Source organism: Lepidochelys olivacea (assembly GCF_965140295.1).
Source record: "Lepidochelys olivacea isolate rLepOli2 genome assembly, chromosome: 14".
NCBI classification, from domain to species: Eukaryota; Metazoa; Chordata; order Testudines; family Cheloniidae; genus Lepidochelys; species Lepidochelys olivacea.
In genome coordinates, this window is record NC_140424.1 from 46015137 (window position 1) to 46032794 (window position 17658).

The following is a 17658-nucleotide window of genomic DNA, read 5'->3' on the forward strand; positions in this document are numbered from 1 at the left end:
AGGGGCTGGTGGGATCAACTGATCTCCCCCTAACCCGTCGACGCAGAGACCTACCGGTTCCATGACGGCCGGCTCTCCCTTCTCTCCTTTGTAGCCTCTGACTCCGCGCACAGCCTGGGGGTAACACACATATAACCGCAAAGAGTGGCCCGGTCAATATAACACACCCGAGGCCCACTCTGGCACCCTCCCAGCCCTGCAAATCCCAGCTCCCCCATCGGGCGGCAGGGCTCATCGAGCACCACTCAGCCGCACCACCCCGAGGCTCTGTTATCTGAGGCTCCCTGTCCCCCATGGTCTGAGGAAAAATGGAGTAAAGGTGAAGGAAATGCAGATCAGGGTCTGTGTAAATGTGGAGTAAAGTCTGAGTAAAGCTGAAGTAAACCTGGGGCAGGCTCTGTGTAAGGCCTCAGGATCGTGTCCCAACCCTTCAGTTATCCGCCTGCAGCCTAGGGAGACAAGGCTGCCGTTTCTCATTGGAACCCACCCTCGCCCCTATCAGCTCCCTTGGAGCCTCTGGGCCCGTTGAGTTAGGGTGCTCTGTTAGCTCTGAGCTAATCAATGCATCGCAACCCACAGCAGCTCTGAAGGGAAACTGAGGACAGGTCACATCACCAGGTGAAACACACCCCAGGGGAGGCGGTCAGGGGGAGGAGAGATTTAAAGGTCCACATCTGGAGATGCCCCAGCCCTAAATCGCCAGCCCCATTGAGATGGCAGCGTGCAGGGAGGGGAATTACCGCATCCGTTTTGGAGGTTACCCCCCAAATCGGTAATTGACACCAGCGCGGCCAATACTCGGGGAGGTGGGTGAATAACAGAGATGGCCGTATGTGGGGATGACATCACAGGGCGTAAGATGACATCACAGAGTGGGGATGTCCTGGCGGGTTGGGGCATTGCCAAGGCAGAGGATGTCATGGTTATAACATCAGGTGCGATGCCATCGGGGCATGACAGGCCCATCTCTGAACATACGAGGTGGGGGAGAGGGTGCTGATGTCACTCCGAGCAAGAAGTGACCTCACAAGAGAGGAAGCGCATCACAGGAAATGGAATGGCGGAGGGAAAGTGACACAATGGTCAGTGAGGTGCAGGGAAGGACTGCCAAAGACAGGAAGCGACCACTATACTGGACAACCATGACCCGCATGATGCCAAGCCAACACGGAGGAAGTGATGTCACGACAAACAGAAAATGACTGTGACACAACAGTAAATGCTGACAAGGAGGCAGGGATGCCACGAACAAAATGACACCACACAGGAAGTGACAACAATTCAAACAGTAGTGACACCATGAAAAGCAGGAAGTGACACCATGAAAAGCAGGAAGTGACACATCGACAAACAGGAATTAACACATCAGAAAGCGACACCACGGCAAACAGGAAGTGCCGCCATGACACACCAACAAATGGCCACAAACAGGAAGTGACACCATGACGATGACAACACAGAGCCATGAACAGGACATGACATCTCAACAAACAAGAAGTGACACCATGACGACAACAACACAGAGCCATGAATGGGAGGTGACATCTCAACAAACAGTAACTGACACCATGAGACACCAACACAGGACCACAAACATGACGGATGCCACCGAAAGACCATCCACGAGAGGCCAGCAGGAGGAAGGGCCCGAGGAGACGTCCCCGTGCCCCACTTACGCCTCCATTCTGGGGGGTCTCTGCAGAGAGCACGGGCCCCAGCTCCGATGGCTCAGCTCCCTCAGGAAAGTCCTTATAGACGTACTCGTACTCCTGCCCCGTCACGTACTCCTCCACGAGCACCTCGTCCTCACCCGGAGCGGCAGGGGCCGGGCTGGGAGCCTCCTGCCCCACGGGATGGGGGAGAAGCGGAGCAGGGAAGGGGAGAACGAAAAGAAACCCAGCAACACGTTAATGCACAGCACGGTGCCTACTGGGAGACAGGACCAAGGAGATGTGCCGAAACTGGATCCCCCAGAACTCCTTGACTCCCAGCCCCCTCTCTCCCGGCTCTAACCCATTAGACCCCATTCTCCACCCAGAGCTGGAGATAGAACCCAGGAGTCCTGATCCCCCAGTCCTCAATCCTCAGTCCTTTCCCCACAGACCCCTCTCTCTTCCCCCTGGAGCAGGGTCTCCATCTCTTCCATCATGGGATCAGCACAGAGGCAGCTCTCAGGGGGACCAGCCCTGGATAGCGTGGGGAGGCTTTAAGGCCCCACCCCACTGAGACAGATAGTGGGGCTGTGGAGAACTAGGGGGGAGCTAGACCTAACCCTGGAGCCAGCTCAGCCCCGTTCCCCTTCCCATCCAGACCCTTAGCCACCCCCCAGTCCAACCCCAGGGCGGTTACCTCAGCCCAGGGCTCCGAGGGGGACGGGGGAGTCACCTCCAGCCCCATTGTCTCCTCCCAGTAGGCACCATCAGGGTCCTGGTCAAGGGGTAGGATATAATCCAGGTACTTGCCAGCCCCCCAGGGCTCCTCTGTAGGGGACAGCCCCACATCCTGGGGGGTGGGGTTGGCAGTCACCAGGACCCGGGGGGAACAGGGTTGGAACAGCAGTCATGGGGGCCGAGGGAGAAAGATGGATGGATGGATGCGATGGATGGATGGATATGCATGAGGACAGATGGACAGATGGATGCAGGCCATGGATAGATGGATATACATGAGGACAGATGGATGCAATGGATAGATAAACATGCATAGGGATGGATAGACAGATGGACAGACAGGCAGATATGCACAGGGATGAGTGGATGCAATGGATGGATGGAAGGATGGATATGCATGAGGACAGATGGACAGATGGATGCAGGCCATGGATGGATGGATATGCATGAGGACAGATGGATGCAATGGATAGATAAACATGCATAGGGATGGACAGACAGATGGACAGACAGGCAGATATGAACAGGGATGGATGGATGCAATGGACAAATGGAAGTGCATGGAGATGGACGGCGATACATGAGGATAGATTGACAGATATGCACAGGGATAGATGGATTAGAGGAGAGAGAGAAAGAGGACAGAAGTATTAGTAGGTTATTCTTGTTCTACCTCCTGGGGAAGGGGCAGGGGCAGCAGAACTGGATTCATCCCGGATCGTTTTCCCAGACACACGGAGACAAACCGATCGCTGATGGAATCACACCACCCTGCAGCACCCCCTGCCAGGGAGCGACTACCCCTTGTCACTCAAGGAGGACTCGGGGTGTCCATTCACGGGAAAGAAGGTGCAAGATAAATAAACACAGAGAGAAAATGTGAGGGAAGTGGGACACGGGACCTTTCCCCTCTAGGGGGCACCGGCTCCAATCCGGCCCCAGGGCTCGGACTGGCTGGCTCAGGGGGCAGGGAATGGGACACGGGGCCTGTCCCCTCTAAGGGGCGCTGGCTGAGATTTGTCCCTATGGGGGGCACTGGCTGGCTACGGGGGGGCAGGGAATGGGACACAGGGCCTGGCCCTCTGAGATTCGGCCCCATGCGGGGGACTGGCTGTCTCAGGGGGGCAGGGAATGGGACACAGGGCCTGGCCCTCTGAGATACGGCCCCATGGGGGGGACTGGCTGGCTCAGGGGGGCAGGGAATGGGACACGGGGCCTGGCTCTCTGAGATACGGCCCCATGGGGGGGACTGGCTGGCTCAGGGGGGCAGGGAATGGGACACAGGGCCTGTCCCCTCTAAGGGGCGCTGGCTGAGATTTGGCCCCATGGGGGGAACTGGCTGGCTCGGGGGGGCAGGGAATGGGACACGGGGCCTGTTTCTCTGAGATACGGCCCCATGGGGGGGACTGGCTGGCTCAGAGGGGCAGGGAATGGGACACGGGGCCTGTCCCCTCTGAGATACGGCCCCATGGGGGGGACTGGCTGGCTCAGGGGGGCAGGGAATGGGACACGGGGCCTGTCCCCTCTAAGGGGCGCTGGCTGAGATTTGGCCCCATGGGGGGAACTGGCTGGCTCGGGGGGGCAGGGAATGGGACACGGGGCCTGTTTCTCTGAGATACGGCCCCATGGGGGGGACTGGCTGGCTCAGGGGGGCAGGGAATGGGACACGGGGCCTGTCCCCTCTGAGATACGGCCCCATGGGGGGGACTGGCTGGCTCAGAGGGGCAGGGAATGGGACACGGGGCCTGTCCCCTCTGAGATACGGCCCCATGGGGGGGACTGGCTGGCTCAGGGGGGCAGGGAATGGGACACGGGGCCTGTCCCCTCTGAGATACGGCCCCATGGGGGGGACTGGCTGGCTCGGGGGGGCAGGGAATGGGACACAGGGCCTTCCCCACATTCCCTGTCTGCTGGTTTATTTATGTTGCCGAGGTGCTTCCCGAATGGCCCCGCCACCGACGGACAGACACGAGCGAGACACACAGACTGGGGGGGCGGGGATGGGGTGGGGGGAGCATGCTCCCCTGCACGGATCTCAGATCGTGCTGCCCCCTCGGGGCGGTGCCCAGCACCGATCTGGATGCCTCGCTCTTGCTCTACCTGCCGGTAGCTGTTGCCGTGTTTCCTGGGCGCGCCGGTACCAGCGTAGGCCTTCCCCCCCGTCTGGGCCTTGCCCAGGGCATTTTTCACGGCCGGGTGTTTCCCCCCAGCTGCCATCTTGGCGTTGCCGGGGGACTTGGCGTTGCCGGGGGACTTGCCGGGGGATTTGCCATTGCCGGGGGCTTTGCCGGGGGCTTTGCCGTTGCCGGGGGATTTCCCGCCGCCGGGGGCTTTGCCGTAGGCTGGGGCCGTGCTCATCAGCTGCTGCCGTTTCTGCTGCTTGGCTGCCGGCTTGGCGGGCGCCTTGCGGCCCGGCCCGGCGGGTTTCTGGTGCCGCAACGTGAGGAGGAGGAGGAGGATGGAGGTGATGAGGGTGAGGATGAAGATGGCAGCGACACACACACAGACCGGGAGCCGGGCACAGAAAGAAAACACAACACACAGGGCATGAGTTCACGAGGAGCAGGGGCGCAGGGGCTGCTGCTGCAGGGACCCCCCCGGTGTACGAAGCACCCCACATCCCTCAGGGTTGCCCCAAAGCCCCTCTGCCCCTGGGATCCAGATACATACAGAGCACCCCAAATCTCCAGGGGTTGCCCCAGAACCCCCTCTGCCTCTGGGGACCTGGATACATACAGAGCACCCCAAATCTCCAGGGGTCACCCAGAGCCCCCTCTCCCCTGGGGACCTGGATACATATAGAGCACCCCAAATCTCCAGGGGTCGCCCCAGAACCCCCTCTGCCTCTGGGGACCTGGATACATACAGCGCACCCCAAATCTCCAGGGGTCGCCCCAGAACCCCCTCTGCCTCTGGGGACCTGGATACATACAGAGCACCCCAAATCTCCAGGGGTCACCCAGAGCCCCCTCTCCCCTGGGGACCTGGATACATATAGAGCACCCCAAATCTCCAGGGGTCGCCCCAGAACCCCCTCTGCCTCTGGGGACCTGGATACATACAGAGCACCCCGAATCTCTAGGGGTCACCCCAGAGCCCCCATTGTCCTTGGGACCCCCATGTGTATGGAGCACACACCGGGATTCCCTCCCCTCTGCCCCACCCCCAGAGGCCCCATCAGCAGGTTACAATGTGTGGAGGGCATGGCTTGCCCCCCACTAGTATCCCCATTCCCTGCCCCCCAACCCGTGCCTCCCGCGCTCCTGCTCAGGGGGTGCAATGAAGCAGTGACGGATGGACGGACGGACGGACGGACGGATGGATGGATGACACTGCCATGAGAGGATGAGACTCAGACACAACGGGAGCTGGGACAGACAGACGGACGTTGTGGGCGGAGCAGAGCCTGCCCCCCCCCGGTTACCTGCTCCACTGTGCCCCCCGAAGGAGTGGGGAGGGACGCGTTCCCATCCTCTTTATTCCCGTAAGAGTCGGGGTACTCATAGTACTCCACCTCCTCCTCAAAGTACTAGGCGACAGGGGGGAGGGAGGGACGGTGGAAGGGGGGAAAGGAGGAGAACAAAATAATCATAACAGAAACCCACAGCGCGGGGAGGGTCAGGGGCTGGACCAGGGTGTGGGGGTCTGTCTGGTCCCCCCCACCCCAGTTCTTCCCCCCCCCCGGCTTCCCCACCCCTGGTCCCCTCCCCCTCCCTAGGCCTGACTCTCAGCTCCCCCACTCAGGGCAGGGATGAGGGGGGGAGAACGGCCTTTAAACCTCCAGTTCTGGGGTTCACCCCCCACCCCACCGCAAGCCAGAGCAGCCTGCCCCGAGAAGGAGCAGGGCACGCTGGGAACACGGGGGGCCCCGAGAAGGAGCAGGGCACGCTGGGAACACGGGGGGCGGGGGGCCCCGAGAAGGAGCAGGGCACGCTGGGAACACGGGGGCGGGTGGCCCCATATGGGGGAGAGTTATGAGGGGCAGGTGGGAGGTCTGGGACCCTGAGATGAAGCTGGCAATGTTTCCCCAGGGGGCCAGTGCGGGGTCCCAGTGGATGGGTGGGGTCTGAGGGGCAGATTGGGGTGGGGGACCCTGAGATGAACCCGGCAGTGTCTCCTCGGGGGGTTTCAGGCTTTTTCCCTTTGAACCAGAAAACGTCAGTGAAGGACCAGCAGCCCCATATCCCCCCGAGATGAGCCCCACAGGCCCGACCAGCCCCGTAACCCCCCGCCAGATCAGCCCCACAAGCCCGATCAGCTCCACGGGCCCATCCAGCCCCATATCCCCCACGAGATCAGTGTATCCCCCCGAAAATCAGCTCCCCAGGCCCACCCAGCCCGTATCCTCCCCGAGATCAGACCCAAAGGCCTGACCTGCTCGGTCTGCCCCATGTCCCTCACCTGGGGCCTGGCAGGTCTCTGCAGAGCCTCCTGTGCCTGGGGCAGGTGGGGCAGGGCAGGGCAGTCGGGGCTGTAGTGCTCGCAGTAGTCGTAGGCCGCCTGGGGGTTCGGGGCGATGAGCAGCTGCTGGATGTCACCCTGCAGAGAAAGATGGGGTGATGGGACGGGCACTGCTGGGCCTGGAGTCCCCACCTGCCACGAATGGGGAAAGGGGCCAGGGACGGAGGGATGGGGTTGGATGGAGGGCTGGGAGGGGATGGATCATGGATGGACTGCAGGGGATAGAGGGATGGGGGGCTGGAGGGAGGGGATGAAGGGATGGATCATGGATGGATGGAGGGTAGGGTGGATGGATGACTGGGTGGATGGACAGGTGTGTGGGAATGGAGGGAGGGAGGGTGGGGATGGAGGGATAGATTGGGGGGACAGAGGGATGGGTGGGTGGAAGGCTGTGTGCAGGGATGGATGGATGGATGGTTGGAGGATTGGGTGGATGGACAGGTGTGTGGGGCTGGATGTGGGGACGGAGGGTGGGTGGAGGGGTGTGTGCAGGGATGGATGGATGGATGGATGGATGATTTGGTGGAAGGACAGGTGCGTGGGGATGGAAGGAGGGAGGGAGGTGGGTATGGAGGGATGGATTGGGGGGACAGAGGGATGGGTGGGTGGAGAGGTGTGTGCAGGGATGGATGGAGGATTGGGTGGATGCACAGGTGTGCGTGGGGATAGAGGGAGGGAGGGTTGGGATGAAAGGATGGATCGTGGATGGATTAGGGGCATAGAAGGATGGATGGATGCATGTGGCAATGGATGGAGGGATGGATTGGGGGATAGATGGAGGGGTGTGTATAGGGAGCAAGGGTAGGAGGTTGGGGATGGAGGGTGGAAGGAGAGGAGTTACCCTGATACCATCCTGCTTCCCTATTGTGACCCCACCCAGAAATAACCCCCAATTTCCCCCCAAACCACCCCCAGGCACTGCCCCCCATTCCTCACACCCAGCCAGTCTTAGGGGAGACATGGGGGTCAGGCAGGGTCCCCATGGGCCGGGGGATGCAGGAAAGTCTGGGCCGGTACCTGGAAGACCTCTTCGTCGAGGATGCGGGTGCCAAAGACAGTGATGCCACGGGTGTCGATCACCGGGCGGGGGCCCCGGGGCAGCGTCCGCGTCACCTTCTTCTTACAGTCCAGGATCAGGGTCACGGACTGTCTGTGCACACTCAGTGCCAGCCGGTGCCACCTGGGGGCACAGACACGCCGATGGGAGGGGGCAGGACAGACAGACACGGGGGGAGACAGGACAGGAGGACGTGAGGGATGAAAAGGGGAGTCCTCCGGGGTTGGAGTCAGGTCGGTGTAGGGGGCAGAGGGTACCCATGAGCTGCAGTGTTGGGGGTCAGGGGTCGGCAGGTACCCACTTCCGGCACTGAGGTTGATACCCGGGAAGAGCGGGGAGTCCTCGGGGGGGGGGGTGCAGGGTTTGGGGGTCAGGGCTCGGCGGGTACCCACTTGCCGTCAGCGAGGTTGATGCCCCGGAAGAGCGGGTAGTCCTCGGGGGGGGGGGTGCAGGGTTTGGGGGTCAGGGCTCGGCGGGTACCCACTTGCCGTCAGCGAGGTTGATGCCCCGGAAGAGCGGGTAGTCCTCGGGGGGGGGGTGCAGGGTTTGGGGGTCAGGGCTCGGCGGGTACCCACTTGCCGTCAGCGAGGTTGATGCCCCGGAAGAGCGGGGAGTCCTCGGGGGGGGGGGTGCAGGGTTTGGGGGTCAGGGCTCGGCGGGTACCCACTTGCCGTCAGCGAGGTTGATGCCCCGGAAGAGCGGGTAGTCCTCGGGGGGGGAGGGGTGCAGGGTTTGGGGGTCAGGGGTCGGCGGGTACCCACTTGCCGTCAGCGAGGTTGATGCCCCGGAAGAGCGGGGAGTCCTCGGGGGGGGGGTGCAGGGTTTGGGGGTCAGGGCTCGGCGGGTACCCACTTGCCGTCAGCGAGGTTGATGCCCCGGAAGAGCGGGGAGTCCTCGGGGGGGGGGTGCAGGGTTTGGGGGTCAGGGCTCGGCGGGTACCCACTTGCCGTCAGCGAGGTTGATGCCCCGGAAGAGCGGGGAGTCCTGGGGGGGAAGGGGTGCAGGGTTTGGGGGTCGGCGGGTACCCACTTGCCGTCAGCGAGGTTGATGCCCCGGAAGAGCGGGGAGTCCTCGGGGGGGGAGGGGTGCAGGGTTTGGGGCTCGGTGGGTACCCACTTGCCGTCAGCGAGGTTGATGCCCCGGAAGAGCGGGGAGTCCTCGGGGGGGGAGGGGTGCAGGGTTTGGGGGTCGGCGGGTACCCACTTGCCGTCAGCGAGGTTGATGCCCCGGAAGAGCGGGGAGTCCTCGGGGGGGGGGTGCAGGGTTTGGGGGTCAGGGCTCGGCGGGTACCCACTTGCCGTCAGCGAGGTTGATGCCCCGGAAGAGCGGGGAGTCCTCGGGGGGGGGGGGTGCAGGGTTTGGGGGTCAGGGCTCGGCGGGTACCCACTTGCCGTCAGCGAGGTTGATGCCCCGGAAGAGCGGGTAGTCCTCGGGGAGGGGGTGCAGGGTTTGGGGGTCAAGGCTCGGCGGGTACCCACTTGCCGTCAGCGAGGTTGATGTCCCGGAAGAGCGGGGAGTCCTCGGGGGGGGGTGCAGGGTTTGGGGGTCAGGGCTCGGCGGGTACCCACTTGCCGTCAGCGAGGTTGATGCCCCGGAAGAGCGGGGAGTCCTCGGGGGGGGGGGTGCAGGGTTTGGGGGTCAGGGCTCGGCGGGTACCCACTTGCCGTCAGCGAGGTTGATGCCCCGGAAGAGCGGGGAGTCCTCGGGGGGGGAGGGGTGCAGGGTTTGGGGGTCGGCGGGTACCCACTTGCCGTCAGCGAGGTTGATGCCCCGGAAGAGCGGGGAGTCCTCGGGGGGGGAGGGGTGCAGGGTTTGGGGGTCGGCGGGTACCCACTTGCCGTCAGCGAGGATGATGCCCCGGAAGAGCGGGGAGTCCTCGGGGGGGGAAAGGGGTGCAGTGTTTGGGGGTCGGCGGGTACCCACTTGCCGTCAGCGAGGTTGATGCCCCGGAAGAGCGGGGAGTCCTCAGGGGGGGAGGGGTGCAGGGTTTGGGGGTTGGCGGGTACCCACTTGCCGTCAGCGAGGTTGATGCCCCGGAAGAGCGGGGAGTCCTCGGGGGGGGGTGCAGGGTTTGGGGGTCAGGGCTCGGAGGGTACCCACTTGCCGTCAGCGAGGTTGATGCCCCGGAAGAGCGGGTAGTCCTCGGGGGGGGGGGGTGCAGGGTTTGGGGGTCAGGGCTCGGCGGGTACCCACTTGCCGTCAGCGAGGTTGATGCCCCGGAAGAGCGGGGAGTCCTCGGGGGGGGGGGTGCAGGGTTTGGGGGTCAGGGGTCGGCGGGTACCCACTTGCCGTCAGTGAGGTTGATGCCCCGGAAGAGCGGGGAGTCCTCGGGGGGGGGGGTGCAGGGTTTGGGGGTCGGCGGGTACCCACTTGCCGTCAGCGAGGTTGATGCCCCAGAAGAGCGGGGAGTCCTCGGGGGGGGGGTGCAGGGTTTGGGGTTCGGCGGGTACCCACTTGCCGTCAGTGAGGTTGATGCCCCGGAAGAGCGGGGAGTCCTCGGGGGGGGGGGGTGCAGGGTTTGGGGGTCAGGGGTCGGCGGGTACCCACTTGCCGTCAGCGAGGTTGATGCCCCGGAAGAGCGGGGAGTCCTCGGGGGGGGGGGTGCAGGGTTTGGGTGTCAGGAGTCGGCGGGTACCCACTTGCCGTCAGTGAGGTTGATGCCCCGGAAGAGCGGGGAGTCCTCGGGGGGGGAGGGGTGCAGAGTTTGGGGGTCGGCGGGTACCCACTTGCCGTCAGCGAGGTTGATGCCCCGGAAGAGCGGGGAGTCCTCGGGGGGGGGGGTGCAGGGTTTGGGGGTCAGGGCTCGGCGGGTACCCACTTGCCGTCAGCGAGGTTGATGCCCCGGAAGAGCGGGGAGTCCTCGGGGGGGGAGGGGTGCAGGGTTTGGGGGTCGGCGGGTACCCACTTGCCGTCAGTGAGGTTGATGCCCCGGAAGAGCGGGGAGTCCTCGGGGGGGGAGGGGTGCAGGGTTTGGGGGTCGGCGGGTACCCACTTGCCGTCAGCGAGGTTGATGCCCCGGAAGAGCGGGGAGTCCTCGGGGGGGGGTGCAGGGTTTGGGGGTCAGGGCTCGGCGGGTACCCACTTTCCGTCAGCGAGGTTGATGCCCCGGAAGAGCGGGGAGTCCTCGGGGGGGGGGAGGGGTGCAGGGTTTGGGGGTCAGGAGTCGGCGGGTACCCACTTGCCGTCAGTGAGGTTGATGCCCCGGAAGAGCGGGGAGTCCTCGGGGGGGGAGGGGTGCAGGGTTTGGGGGTCGGCGGGTACCCACTTGCCGTCAGCGAGGTTGATGCCCCGGAAGAGCGGGGAGTCCTCGGGGGGGGGGTGCAGGGTTTGGGGGTCAGGGCTCGGCGGGTACCCACTTGCCGTCAGCGAGGTTGATGCCCCGGAAGAGCGGGGAGTCCTGGGGGGGGAGGGGTGCAGGGTTTGGGGGTCGGCGGGTACCCACTTGCCGTCAGCGAGGTTGATGCCCCGGAAGAGCGGGGAGTCCTCGGGGGGGGAGGGGTGCAGGGTTTGGGGCTCGGCGGGTACCCACTTGCCGTCAGCGAGGTTGATGCCCCGGAAGAGCGGGGAGTCCTCGGGGGGGGGAGGGGTGCAGGGTTTGGGGGTCGGCGGGTACCCACTTGCCGTCAGCGAGGTTGATGCCCCGGAAGAGCGGGGAGTCCTCGGGGGGGGGTGCAGGGTTTGGGGGTCAGGGCTCGGCGGGTACCCACTTGCCGTCAGCGAGGTTGATGCCCCGGAAGAGCGGGGAGTCCTCGGGGGGGGGTGCAGGGTTTGGGGGTCAGGGCTCGGCGGGTACCCACTTGCCGTCAGCGAGGTTGATGCCCCGGAAGAGCGGGGAGTCCTCGGGGGGGGAGGGGTGCAGGGTTTGGGGGTCGGCGGGTACCCACTTGCCGTCAGCGAGGTTGATGCCCCGGAAGAGCGGGGAGTCCTCGGGGGGGGAGGGGTGCAGGGTTTGGGGGTCGGCGGGTACCCACTTGCCGTCAGCGAGGTTGATGCCCCGGAAGAGCGGGGAGTCCTCGGGGGGGGGGTGCAGGGTTTGGGGGTCAGGGCTCGGCGGGTACCCACTTGCCGTCAGCGAGGTTGATGCCCCGGAAGAGCGGGTAGTCCTCGGGGGGGGAGGGGTGCAGGGTTTGGGGGTCGGCGGGTACCCACTTGCCGTCAGCGAGGTTGATGCCCCAGAAGAGCGGGGAGTCCTCGGGGGGGGGTGCAGGGTTTGGGGTTCGGCGGGTACCCACTTGCCGTCAGTGAGGTTGATGCCCCGGAAGAGCGGGGAGTCCTCGGGGGGGGGAGGGGTGCAGGGTTTGGGGGTCAGGGCTCGGCGGGTACCCACTTGCCGTCAGCGAGGTTGATGCCCCGGAAGAGCGGGGAGTCCTCGGGGGGGGGTGCAGGGTTTGGGGGTCAGGAGTCGGCGGGTACCCACTTGCCGTCAGTGAGGTTGATGCCCCGGAAGAGCGGGGAGTCCTCGGGGGGGGAGGGGTGCAGGGTTTGGGGGTCGGCGGGTACCCACTTGCCGTCAGCGAGGTTGATGCCCCGGAAGAGCGGGGAGTCCTCGGGGGGGGGAGGGGTGCAGGGTTTGGGGGTCGGCGGGTACCCACTTGCCGTCAGTGAGGTTGATGCCCCGGAAGAGCGGGGAGTCCTCGGGGGGGGAGGGGTGCAGGGTTTGGGGGTCGGCAGGTACCCACTTGCCGTCAGCGAGGTTGATGCCCCGGAAGAGCGGGGAGTCCTCAGGGGGGGAGGGGTGCAGGGTTTGGGGGTTGGCGGGTACCCATTTGCCGTCAGCGAGGTTGATGCCCCGGAAGAGCGGGGAGTCCTCGGGGGGGGGTGCAGGGTTTGGGGGTCAGGGCTCGGCGGGTACCCACTTGCCGTCAGCGAGGTTGATGCCCCGGAAGAGCGGGGAGTCCTCGGGGGGGGGAGGGTGCAGGGTTTGGGGGTCGGCGGGTACCCACTTGCCGTCAGCGAGGTTGATACCCCGGAAGAGCGGGTAGTCCTCGGGGGGGGGGTGCAGGGTTTGGGGGTCAGGGCTCGGCGGGTACCCACTTGCCGTCAGCGAGGTTGATGCCCCGGAAGAGCGGGGAGTCCTCGGGGGGGGAGGGGTGCAGGGTTTGGGGGTCGGCGGGTACCCACTTGCCGTCAGCGAGGTTGATGCCCCGGAAGAGCGGGGAGTCCTCGGGGGGGGGTGCAGGGTTTGGGGGTCAGCGGGTACCCACTTGCCGTCAGCGAGGTTGATGCCCCGGAAGAGCGGGTAGTCCTCGGGGGGGGGTGCAGGGTTTGGGGGTCAGGGTTCGGCGGGTACCCACTTGCCGTCAGCGAGGTTGATGCCCCGGAAGAGCGGGGAGTCCTCGGGGGGGGAGGGGTGCAGGGTTTGGGGGTCGGCAGGTACCCACTTGCCGTCAGCGAGGTTGATGCCCCGGAAGAGCGGGGAGTCCTTGGGGGGGGGAGGGGTGCAGGGTTTGGGGCTCGGCGGGTACCCACTTGCCGTCAGCGAGGTTGATGCCCCGGAAGAGCGGGGAGTCCTCGGGGGGGGAGGGGTGCAGGGTTTGGGGGTCAGGGGTCGGCGGGTACCCACTTGCCGTCAGCGAGGTTGATGCCCCGGAAGAGCGGGGAGTCCTTGGGGGGGGGAGGGGTGCAGGGTTTGGGGGTCGGCGGGTACCCACTTGCCGTCAGCGAGGTTGATGCCCCGGAAGAGCGGGGAGTCCTCGGGGGGGGAGGGGTGCAGGGTTTGGGGTGCAGGGGTCGGCGGGTACCCACTTGCCGTCAGCGAGGTTGATGCCCCGGAAGAGCGGGGAGTCCTCGGGGGGGGGCCGGCCGCTCTGGTCCTGGTAGAGGAAGACGGGCGAGCGCCCCAGCTCCACGCCCAGCTGCTGGGTGCCGTGCTGGTCGTACATGGAGAGCAGGAACCCCTGGGTCCCGGCCTTGGGCCTCACCAGGGCCATGATGGAGAAATCCTCCGGGAACTTCCCTGGGGAGACAGCAGGGGCTGTGGGACCCCGCGGGGCAGGCGGCGGGGGCTTGGGGGGCAGGACGCTGGGGGGTGCAGAGACAGCCCAAGGGCGATGTAGGGATGTTCCACTAAGGACCAGGGGCGGGGGAACATCCCAAGGGGGACACGGGAGGTGCGGGAACGTCCCAAGGGGGCGTGGGAATGTTCCACTAGTGACATGGGGGTCACAGGAACGTTCCACGATGGACACTGGGGGGGGGTGGGAACATCCCAATGGGGCTGTAGGAAAGTGGGGGTGGGTGCACAGGAACGTTCCACGATGGACACTGGGGGGGGGGTGGGAACATCCCAATGGGGCTGTAGGAAAGTGGGGGTGGGCGCACAGGAACGTTCCACGATGGACACTGGGGGGGGGGTGGGAACATCCCAATGGGGCTGTAGGAAAGTGGGGGTGGGTGCACAGGAACGTTCCACGATGGACACTGGGGGGGTGGGAACATCCCAATGGGGCTGTAGGAAAGTGGGGGTGGGTGCACAGGAACGTTCCACGATGGACACTGGGGGGGGGGGTGGGAACATCCCAATGGGGCTGTAGGAAAGTGGGGGTGGGCGCACAGGAACGTTCCACGATGGACACTGGGGGGGTGGGAACATCCCAATGGGGCTGTAGGAAAGTGGGGGTGGGTGCACAGGAACGTTCCACGATGGACACTGGGGTGGGGGTGGGAACATCCCAATGGGGCTGTAGGAAAGTGGGGGTGGGCGCACAGGAACGTTCCACGATGGACACTGGGGGGGTGGGAACATCCCAATGGGGCTGTAGGAAAGTGGGGGTGGGCGCACAGGAACGTTCCACGATGGACACTGGGGGGGGGGGTGGGAACATCCCAATGGGGCTGTAGGAAAGTGGGGGTGGGCGCACAGGAATGTTCCCCTAGTGACACGGGAGGTGCGGGAACGTCCCAAGGGGGCGTGGGAATGTTCCACGGGGGGCGCGGGGCCATGCTGTGAGCTAGGGGGCGTGGACCAGCCGCGGAGGCGGGGGGAGCCTGTGGGCAGGGCCCAGCTGATGGAGGGCGCAGGGAGGGGGAACGTGCCGCAGGACAGGGCGGGGGTGGACGATCCCATGCGGTTGGGGCGGGCGCACGGCCCGGTACCTGAGAAGAGCTGCCTGGTGGGGGCGCTGATCTGCGCCTGCCGTGATATCCTGTAGGCCACGTCTGGCCCCGCCCCTGCCCGCCTGGCGGGGCAGAACCCCGTCGTCTTCCGTACGCCGGCCGGCTGGGCCTGGAAGTGCAGCGCCTTCAGCACGTCCACCGGCTCTGCTGCGGGACACGGGGGGAGGAGGGGTCAGAGCTCTGCAAACAGCCCCCACCTCCCCGACAGGGGCCCCCTCCCCAGCCCCACAGAGCTCCCCAGTTCTGGGATCACATAAACTCACCCCCCGCAGCTACCAGGGTCCCCCCCTCCAGCCGTGACTCCCATTCCCCGCTGAGCCTCTCCACATTCAGGCCCCACCAACCTATAAATCCCCCTCCCCATGAGAGACCTTCTGCCCTGGGGGCTGAGCTGTGGGGGGGTCCTGGAACAAGGTGGAGGAATGCCCCCAGAGCAGGCAGGCCTGGCTGCATGGAAGTGGGTGTCTGGGCAGCTCAGGGGGACTGGCCGTGGGTGCAGGAGATGGGATCCCCCTGCCCCGGTGCACTGGAGGCTGGCTATAAGATCCTGGCTGGGGGCTCAGGGCAGGGGGCCTCTGACTGGGGAGCGGGGGGGGTGGCCTGGCAGGGCTGAGGAGGGGGTAGGAATCCCCTCAGGTGCGCTGGCCAGTTCTATCCAAATTCCAATCTTCCCTCCCGGGACGCTCACAGAGACAGGCTTTTTCAGGCCCAATCAACAGGGTCTTTGTTCCCAGCCGGCGAGGGAGGGGGTCTGGAGGGTCCAGGGGAAAACACACACACACACACACAGAGCGAGGGGGGCAGCGATTCACTCACACCCCCCATCTCACAATCACACACACACCCTCCCAGGCACAGCGCCTTTGCTGCCCAAACGCAGCCCCCCCCGCCCCCCGCAATGCCACCCCCCCAATGCCCCATTGCACACGCAGAATGCACCCTAAGCAGGCATCCAGCCGGCTTCTCCTTCGGGCACGCGGCCCTCAGCACACACTGCCTCTCGCACACACACGCACCCTTTCACCCCGGCCCCTTCTCCGTTGCAAGCCCCCCCACTCCACAAGCACAGCTGCCTCGTCATAGATCGCAACCCCCCCCACCCCACAACGGCACCCCCCATGTTAGGCACAATCACATGCCCGGCCTCACAGACGCACCCACCACGAGCTCACAATCCCCAGCTACACAAACCCCGTAGCACAGCGGCTCACCGGTATCACAATTACACACATACCCCCCCCCCACACACTTCACAGCCCTACAGATCCCATTTCACAATTGCACGCAGCTGGGTCACAATCGCGTGCGCACCCCGTTACACAATTCGCCCCCAGCTCCCAGTCTGCCCCCCGCCCCCTCTCAGCTGAGCTCAATATTCCATGCTGGACAGAAACAGAAGCCATCAGCTCCAGCCGGGCCTGGCTCCTGGCCCACCCTCCCACCCGCACCCCATACCTCAGGTGGGGCCGACCCCTCCCAGCCAGGGGCGAGGGGTGATGGGGGGCAGCAAGGCCAGCCTGCATATGGGGGCGGGGTGGAGGCAGAGGCGCTCAGATGGACAGACGGACGGGGACATGGACGGGTGACCCTCGCTCCAGCCAGGGCAGGTTTGTGAGGGAACGCCATCACCGCCCCGGGGTCTTGGGGTCAGGACCCTTGGAGGGAATTATCCCCCCCCATGGGACACTGGCCACAAGGCGGAGCCCAGGCCTGCTCACTGGGGTCAAGGGTGGGCAGTGGGTGAGCCTGCCGGGTGGGGGCACTGACCCCCCAAGTACAGGGGCTGCCCTAGTTGGGGGGTGATGGAGCAGGGCTGGGGGCAGGGACCTCAGGGGGTACTGTGCTGTGAGTGACCCCACCCTCCCGCCCCGTCTGTCTGTCTGCGTCTCTCCACATCTGTCCCCCTCTCCCATTTTTCCATCCAGCCCCCATCTGGGTTTCTCATCAGCCCCATGTTTATGGCCCTGTTGTGAGGGCGGGAGCCCCATTTCTCCCCCTCCCCCCCCCCCCCCGCCCTGTTGTTCCATTCGGCATCTGGCATCCATTAATATCCCCCGCAGGACACAGACAGTGAGACAGAGACCGGAGCCCTTGGCTCAGGGCACTGCCACGGGATCTCCAGCTGGGGGCACTGCTCCAGGGAGGTCTGCAGCGCCAGACTTCCCGGCTGGGGACAGTGTTGTGAGGGAGGCTCACAGCACCGGGGTCCCTGGCTGGGGGCACTGCCACGGGGAAGCTCACAGCACTGGTGAACTGGCAGGGGAGGGGAACGTTAGCCCCTGGCAGAGAGGATCCAAGCCCCCCCCCCCCCACACGCTCAGAGCCACGTCCCCAGCCGGGGTCCCCGGCCCCCCGGCCGCACACTGAGCTCGGTGCTGGCCCAGCCCCAGCCGGGAGCGCTGGCAGCCAGGCCGCGCCAGCCGCACAGAGACACCTTTCTTCGGGCTGCCAGGCGGGTGCGAGGAAAAGCCATTAGGGCTGCATAGCTCAACTCCCCAGGGAGGGGTGGGGCGAGAATGGGGGAGGGGAGACTCCCCAGAGCCAGGGCTGGAATGGGGGGTCTGAGGGAGGAGACACTAGAGGAAGGGGGGGTGAAGGGGGGGTCGGGGGATATTGGCTGTAGAAAGAAGTGAG

General features: G+C 65.2%; 1 protein-coding gene across 1 annotated transcript in view; it reads right to left on the bottom strand.

Annotated features, from left to right (window-relative positions):
- Positions 1-17658, bottom strand: part of COL11A2 (collagen type XI alpha 2 chain) — a 77350-nt gene that overhangs the window by 51279 nt on the left and 8413 nt on the right. The window contains exons 2-10 of the mRNA XM_084648126.1: positions 15004-15171; positions 13650-13864; positions 10548-10675; positions 7869-8031; positions 6792-6929; positions 5815-5919; positions 4491-4817; positions 1677-1841; positions 55-114 (exon numbers count right to left, since the gene is read on the bottom strand). Of these exons, the coding sequence (XP_084504252.1) occupies positions 55-114; positions 1677-1841; positions 4491-4817; positions 5815-5919; positions 6792-6929; positions 7869-8031; positions 10548-10675; positions 13650-13864; positions 15004-15171 (1469 nt within the window). The remainder of the gene's footprint in view (positions 1-54; positions 115-1676; positions 1842-4490; positions 4818-5814; positions 5920-6791; positions 6930-7868; positions 8032-10547; positions 10676-13649; positions 13865-15003; positions 15172-17658) is intronic.